The 8,207-nt window shown below is 35.0% G+C and overlaps 1 protein-coding gene across 1 annotated transcript in view; it reads left to right on the forward strand.

The window, feature by feature from the left end:
* The window catches only part of LOC112514204 (cylicin-2-like), a 19,406-nt gene extending 13,910 nt beyond the window's left edge, over positions 1-5,496 (forward strand). The window contains exons 9-12 of the mRNA XM_025120534.1: positions 1,557-2,016; positions 2,482-2,594; positions 3,926-3,956; positions 5,061-5,496. Coding sequence (XP_024976302.1) covers positions 1,557-2,016; positions 2,482-2,594; positions 3,926-3,956; positions 5,061-5,212 — 756 coding nt within the window. The 3' untranslated portion in view covers positions 5,213-5,496. The remainder of the gene's footprint in view (positions 1-1,556; positions 2,017-2,481; positions 2,595-3,925; positions 3,957-5,060) is intronic.
* Positions 5,497-8,207: the final 2,711 nt, after the last annotated feature.

Genomic DNA, 8,207 nt, shown 5'->3' on the forward strand with positions numbered 1-8,207 from the left:
TTGTTCTTCTCTTTTCATTCCAATTTCAATCTAATAACCTCCTTCCATAGTATTTTTCTGTGTTAATTCCAAATTGCTATTTCTACTCTCTATCACAAAGTAACAAACAATAGTCAAAATACACAATAGCAATATATTCAAAAGATGAAACATAAAACAAACAAACACAATAGAATGGAATAAAAAAAACAAACACATTACGAGGATCGAATTAGAAAACAAACATAGTAACCATTATTAGGTAGTAAATCAATACAATACAGTAGGTAGTAAGCATTAGGCCGTAGGTAGTAAATCAAACACAATATAGCCCAACACAGTAACCATTATTAGGTAGTAAATCAATGAAGTAGCTAGAATATGGAGGACAAAATTGACGAAATATAGAAACCTACTCGAAAACCATGGAAACCTAATCAATACAGTGGCTAGAATATGGAGAAGGAAATATATAAAATACAAAAACCTAATCGAAAACCATGGAAGATACATAGTCGATGAAGAATCGAAAATAGAAAACACATGAAAATTGAAACTAGAAGATGAGATGAATTGAAAACAGAAACCAAAACCATCAAAACCGTACCTGGATGAATCGAGATGAAGTCGATGGAAGAAGTCGATGATAATTAGGAAGGAAGAAGACGAGTTGGATGGAAGCGATGAAGTATGTGGAGGCGTACCACAAATTAGGTTTGTAATCAGATGAGTAAAAAAGGGTAGTTTTGTGATCTTGTTATTAGTGCCATGTTGTTCCACCTATTTTGGTGGAACAAACTTTTTAAGTTTTGTCCCATGAAATCTCATTTTTGTCCCATGTTGTCCTATCTCATTTTTGTTCCAAGGCATACCTAACATGGGACTATTTTTCTTTGTCCTATCTCGTCTCGCCCAGTCTGCATACGGAACATACCCGAAAGGAAAGAAAAGGAAGGGAAGGAAAAGAAAGAAAATAATTTTTCATGTTCTTGAACAATTGAGAAACGAAAGGAAATATGTAATTTTTACAAATGTACCCTTAAAAAATTTATCCTTTATAATGAAAGGTTGGATAGTTTTGTAATTTTAATCATCTTTTTGAAGGGCTTTAATTTCTTTCCTTTCCTTTCCTTCCCTTTCCTCCCACATTTGGAAGGAAACTTATCATTATTTCCTTCTGTTTCCTTTCCTCTCTCCTAAAATAGTTTCGAGAACACGAGTTTTTTCTACTTTCCTCCCCTTTCCTTCGTAAAAGAGGGTTCGAGAACACAGCGTAAATGCAAATGTTGGATGACACAGGAAGTAAATTAAATGACAGTTTCACCCTAAATAATAGAGGGCGTAACAAATTTCTCCGTCTTATAAATAAGCGTAGAATTGGAAGGTAGACACTTTTTTAAAAATGGACACTTATTTTGGGACAAACTAAAATAGAAATGTATACACTTATTTTCTTGGATGGAGGAAGTATATGTTGAAGGTCAAAAGTTACCAGAATGACATGGGTTTTCCCTTAACAGTTTATACCCAAGTCTGTCTAATGGCATGCTCTATCCATCTGGTGTTTGTTTGTGCAGAAACAGAAAAGTAGAAGTGCATCTGAAGAACATAAGAAGAGTACTTCTGAGATGAAAGACTCGGAAGAAGAGGAAGTGGAAGAGGAAGAAAATAATGAACATCAGAATGTGAATGGTGGCCCAGAGAAATCTGAGAGCGAGAAATCTGAGCATACTGAAAGTGAAGAAGAACATGTGTCTGAACCTGAATCTGGGAAAAACAGTAACAAGCGCAAACGAGTTTCTGAAAAACCTTCTTCCAAGAGGGAATCAGCTCCAAAAAGTAAATCAAAGAAGGAAGCAACACCTAAGAAGTCTACTCCTCCTCAAAAGAAAACACCGGTTGAATCTTCTACAAGTCATTCCAAATCCAAGGATGAAAGTGTACCCACCCCGAAGACCTTTTCAAGGAAGAAGAAAAATCATGTGGTCGATGAGAAGCCTTCAACTCCCAAGAAGTCTGCTTCAAAAGAGAAAACTGGTGAGGAGTTTTGCCTTTGTTTTAATTTGATGGATTTTTTCTTTAAGGCATACTGTCTGATACTCCCATGGTTGTCCCAAAATAAATGTTCACAATGAAAAAGATACACAGTTTTAGGATTGTGTAATTATTAGCTTTTTAGTTAACCAAATGACATTTTTACCCTTAATATCAGTTGAGTAATGAATTTATCTATCTCATAATGTCAAGGGTAACAATGTCATTTGGTTAACAAAAAAGTTAATGATTACACAATCCTAAAATTGTGTGCCTTTTTAGTTAACCAAATGACATTTTTACTCTTAATTTTAGTGCAGAATCGGAAGGTTGTCACTTACTTTTGAAAGTGCATACTTATTTTGGGACAAACTAAAATAGAATGTCGTTACTTATTTTGGGACGGAGGGAGTATTTGATCTGCGTTATTTCAAAGAAGTTAATATATACTGGTGACTTGTATAAAAGGTAAAAAGGCTCTGAAAGACAAGGAGAAACCTAAAGAAGAAAAGCAGAAGCCTAGCGATGATGAACTCAAAACTGCAATATGTGAGATCCTTAAAGAAGTTGATTTCAATACGGTGAGAATTTGTTACTACTCCTTTTAGTTGTTGAAGTTAAACAAGATTGGCTGTGGTGCCTATTGATTGGTCTTTTTCCATGATTTGCTTGTGGGGGCGCACTTAGTCTCTGTTTGTTAGCAGCTTAATAGCACTAGTAGCTTATGCAGTCAGCTATACTTGACTGTTTGCTAGTGGCTTAATAAAATAGAAAGTGGCTTATTCAGTAAGCTTCTAGGGGGTAACTTTATGCAAAAAACCAATTTTTTTCCAAACCTGGCCCTCCGAATTAAAAGACATGCTTTCCCATGTATTAGAAAACCCTCTCAAATAAAAACCTTCTCAACCTATACAGATAGATTAATCCACACAGACAACTTTATCTATACAGGACTCAATGAAAAGCCAACCAAACAGCCCCGTAGTCTTTTGCTGTTCGAGTGGACTTTTACAAGGCATGCTTTTAGTCTGTCCTTGTATTTCTTTGGCCATAAAGTAAGTCAGCTATTGATTCTTTTTCTGAACTCCAAGTTCACGAGTCTCTTGCATTGATTTCCTTAGCAACAAATAGATATCCAAGTTGACTGGCAACATGCCTATTATTCTAGGGGCATGTTAGTTACCATACCTTGGTTATGTTTTTTCTTGTACATGCTGTTATTTATATTGTTGTTGCTTACTTAGATCTAGTTTCTCAAAATTTAGCATCTGTCTTTCTTTATTTCTATTTCTATTGTTATTGTTTTTTTTATAAATTAACCTGGATATCCAACCCGTTATGCGAGCCGATTAATCCCAGGGTGACCATCTGCTTTGCAGATAGCCCGGAGTCACCGCATTTGAACCTCCGTGGCCACAACGAAAATTTTATTCCTCTTTGGATTTGAACCTGGGACCTCCTGGTACTTTTGACCTTTGGAGCCAAGCTCAAAGCAATCAGGCACCACCCTTGTTGTTTTCTATTGTTATTGTTTATTTACTCATATCTAGCTTTTCCAACTTTAGCATTTATGTTTCTCCCTTCCACATTTTCACTGGCTCGGGAGTTCACGGAAACAACCACTATACTATTTTTTGAAGTATATAATATTTATATATGGAAAATACTCACCTGCACTCCTCATGGTGAGATTTGAACCCTTCACCTCTTGGGAGGCTGGACCCTGCCGGTAACTCGGGTACTGCTGAGCCAATGACCCTTTTATACTCTTTCGAGTAGAGGTCTGCGTACATCTCCTCCTGGACCTCACCTCCAGGTGGGATATACCCGGCTCATTTGGTTTGGTAAGAACTGGATTATTAGCTTGTTCTCGAGCACTGACACTGTTTCATCTTTTTTCTCTATTTTGCAGGCAACCTTTACCGACATTTTCAGACAGCTGGGTAAGCATTATCCATTCCCCATTATGAACATCATGGTGATGTGTTTTGGTTTAGTATATGATAACCTAGTGTTATGTGGAAACCTTTTTTATTTGCATAAAGCCGTTTCTTGGTTCTTTCTTCGGTCTTGAACTTGTTAGTTCTTCTGATTTAAGTATTTTTTTGTCTTTAATGTTGTGTTCTCACGTTTTCTTTTACGAAGGAAAGGAAGGTAAAGGGAAGGAAAGAACTTATAAAAACTAAAAATGTTTATAAAATTACACACCCATTAATTACATGGCGAAGGATTGCGTGAGAAGGGAAGTCATTATGAGAAAGCGTAAGAAGAGAATTGAACCCTTGATCACTTTTAATCTCATGCTCATCCATGAATTGTGTTTTAGCAGGGAATTGATCTCGTGCATCTTGGTGCACCTCATTAGTGTTGACATTCAATTATAATTGATCCAAGGGTGGAGATCTTTTCATACGCTTCTCACAATAACTTCCCTTCTCATCGGAACCCAACCCTAATTACATTCAACTATAAAATAAAGAAGGGTATATTTCTAAAAATGACACATTTTCTTTCCTTTCTCTACCAGTCAAGAACATAAAAATTTATTTTTCTTTCCTTCCCTTCACTCAAGAACACAAATAAAAAAAATTTCTTTCTTTTTTCCCCTTTCTTTTTTTTCTTTCCTTCCAAAATTCGAGAACATAACGTAAGAGTGCGTTTGGTAGACAGAACAGGACGGGACAAGAGAATACAATAACTTGTTGTCCCAGGTGTGACATTAGACTGGGACAATACATGATCTAAATGAGACAAAACTGCATTTTTTCTGCCGTACTAAAATAGCTGGAACAATTATTGGGAGAGATGAAACAAGATTGGTAAATTATTAAATTATCCATGTCAAATTAAAACCCTAAAACCATCCACAATTCTTTCACCTGCATATCTCACTCACGCTCGTCCAATCTAGTACTGTCCAATCCTGTTCAGTCTTGTCTCCACGTACCAAATGCACCCGAAGTATTCGATTGTCTGTTTGTTAGATCAGAATTTTGTATGACCATGCTCATTGGGAATATCTACTGTCAATACTTGAAAATTTTCAGTTAAGAGATTCAATGCGGACCTCATATCAAGAAAGCCGTCCATAAAGTTCATGATCCAGGACGAACTTACGAAATTAGCCGATGAAGCAGATGACGAGGATGAAGGCGAACCTGAGAAAACCGAAAAAGAAGCATCGGTCAAAAAGGCGTAAGAATGAACGCACAATCGGTATTTCTTGCTAATCCCTTTCATTTATTATGCCACCATGTAGTGTTTTATCTCTCCTAACTATTTGTAATTTTTTGTTAGTTGGTGACATAAAAGCAGTTTGTGTTCAACTAGAAACCCCGTAGAAATAGAAGTAGAACCGTGGAACCGCTTAAGCATGACCACGGTTTCGATGCTTGGTATGTATACATGAGTCCAAATTGTAGGCATCCATGTCTTTTGTTTTTCTTATGGATCTTTTGATGATAATTTTGGGTCTTTGTTTAACTTATATGCGTTCCTTGCGGAAATAGCCACTCTGCTTCTTGAGGTAGAGGTGAGGTCTGTGTACATCTTACGCTCCATAAACCCCATCACCAGGTGGGATGTATTGGGTTCATTTCATTTTGTTTCGTTTGTGAACTTTGTTCTATAATATGTTTCCCTGTGTATACCCTCATGTCTGCAGTGCCTTTGGCTTCTATAGTACCCCTCATCTTTTTGTTCCACTCCTAATCGTCCCACCTTAACTAAGTGGTTGTTTACTAAACGCTTAACAGGTTAAGTGTTTACGGCAAGATTCACTACCCTCATGGCATGTTTGTTAGCAGTTTAATGAGACTCGCAACTTATTTATTCAACTATACATGATTGTTTGGTAATGACTTAATGATATAGAAAGTGGCTTATTCAGTATGCTTTTAGGGGAGGAGCTTTATGCAAAAAACCAAGTTTTTTTTTCAAACCTGCCCGTCCGAACAAAAAGAAATGCTCCTTCCATCTATGAAAATTTTTTATCAAACAAAAATCTTCCCCATCAATGCCGATAGATTAATCCACCCTGACAGTTTTATAAAAAACCAACCACACAGCCCCCTCACTCACCTTATTAGGTAACATTCTTAGCCATAAAAAATGGATTGTTGTTAAACATCTCTTACCAGGTAAATGCTAACTGGGTAAGTTTAGTGGTTCTTGCTAGGCCTCTTACGAGATAAGATTTTGGGTTCTTGCCATGCTCACCCTGTAAGGTAAGTGGCCTTGTAAACACTTACCCGGTTACTGTTTGGTGAAACAACCTCTAGATGTTTTTATACTCATTTGAACTCATAAAAAACAAATTTATGTTGTACTATATTTTCAATACTGTGTTAATATATATATATATATATATATATAGAGAGAGAGAGAGAGAGAGAGAGAGAGAGCTTGGTTCAAATACTAACCAATTTTTTTGTGTTAACTATGTTAATCAAGCTTAACCAATTATATTCCATCTTTTCCTTTGGTTCAAATGTAACTCATATATTAAATACATGGGTATTTAAGTAATTTGTCATTTTATGTAACTCCCAAATAATTAATTGGGAGTTACAAATTTGAAAATATCACAATTGATCATGATGCAATATTGACATTGGGGTTTCACACGTGTTCATGTTCTATAATTCACATTTGTTTTAATCGACAATTCTCACCTTTGACATATGAACACATCAGAAATCACACAGCCTTAGATGTCGTGATTCATAAGTGTTCATGTATATTCAAGTCACTAGATGTTCATATGAATACATACACACACACAGAGAACATGTGAAAACATGTGAACATATATGAAAACACACAGCCCTAGATGCCTTGGTTCATAGGTGTTCATGTACATACAGCAAAGTTGGCTCATGAATATACATAAGATGTTCATATGGTTTACATGTTGTTCATATGTCTAATCTTTTTTGTTTGATTATGGCTCAAGAAATGATTAGTGACATAGGAACTTGATGTTTTTTTTGTAGTGTTAGTTTTAGAATATAAGAGTGAGGGGTGTGAGCCACCGAGTATGGATAGAACATTTAGTCTCAGCCATTGGTCAAAACATTTATAGATTCCATGTCTCCCAACTCCACTTCCTGCAAACACAACCCTAACCTGTCTTGGTGCTAAATACCATCACATTTCTTGATTCACACCTTGGTCAAAATAAACATATTCTAAGGCCTGTAACTTTCGAAAACCACAACTCAAAGATCTCTCCCTATAAAGTCAGGCTCAGGAAAAACCGTAAAAAATGAAAAATTGAGGAACATCTTAGTACCAGTTTATATTAATGGTATGCACAAATGCATAGTAATAATTTTAAGCAATTAGTCTGGTGTTATCCATATGTGCAGAAAAACCAAAAAACATCTTCGATTACTAGTATATACATGTGCATATCGTCCAGATGAATAGTTATTAAGATGTTTATCAATTTTTCATTTTTTTTGAGGTTTCCTCTGAACCTCTCTTTATGTGTGTGCGTGTGAGTTATTATTATGCAACCATTTACATTTGTACAACCAATACAACTCAATCTCAACCGTCAATTTAATTTGATGAATATGTAATTTCATAAAAGTTTTGATTGTTTTTTAAAATAAAGTATTGATCATAATTAATGAACCCTAGTCATTTTTCATAAATATTCAAATCATAATAAAGGAACTTTCATCATTTTTATAAATATTTCAATTGATTAGATTGCATTGGTTGTACAAATGTAAGGTGTTGCATTTGAAATGTCCCCCTTCTCTCTCTCTCTCTCTCTCAGCTGGACTTTGTTTTATCCCACGCCTTGTGGTCTATCGGTAAAGGTAACATTTTTTTGGCATATATATATATATATATATATATAGAGAGAGAGAGAGAGAGAGAGAGAGAGGAGCGATAAAATGAAAATCATTCTAATTTGTAAAAAACGTAAAAACTACTCTCATCCGTCGATTTCATTATTTAATCGTATGAAATTTTTTCATGAAATTATTTAATCTTGTGAAATTGTTTCATATAATACTTTTTTTTGATGAATTTGTTTCATATATGGTTATGAAATTGTTTCATATATTACTTAATGAAATTTTAATAAAATTGTTTTATGTATTTTTTCTAAAATTAAAATAATGAAGATGATAATATTCATGATTAACATCATCCATAATAAAAATGATTAATCAACC

This window comes from Cynara cardunculus, assembly GCF_001531365.2.
Source record: "Cynara cardunculus var. scolymus isolate 2C chromosome LG 6, CcrdV1, whole genome shotgun sequence".
Taxonomy (NCBI): domain Eukaryota; kingdom Viridiplantae; phylum Streptophyta; class Magnoliopsida; order Asterales; family Asteraceae; genus Cynara; species Cynara cardunculus.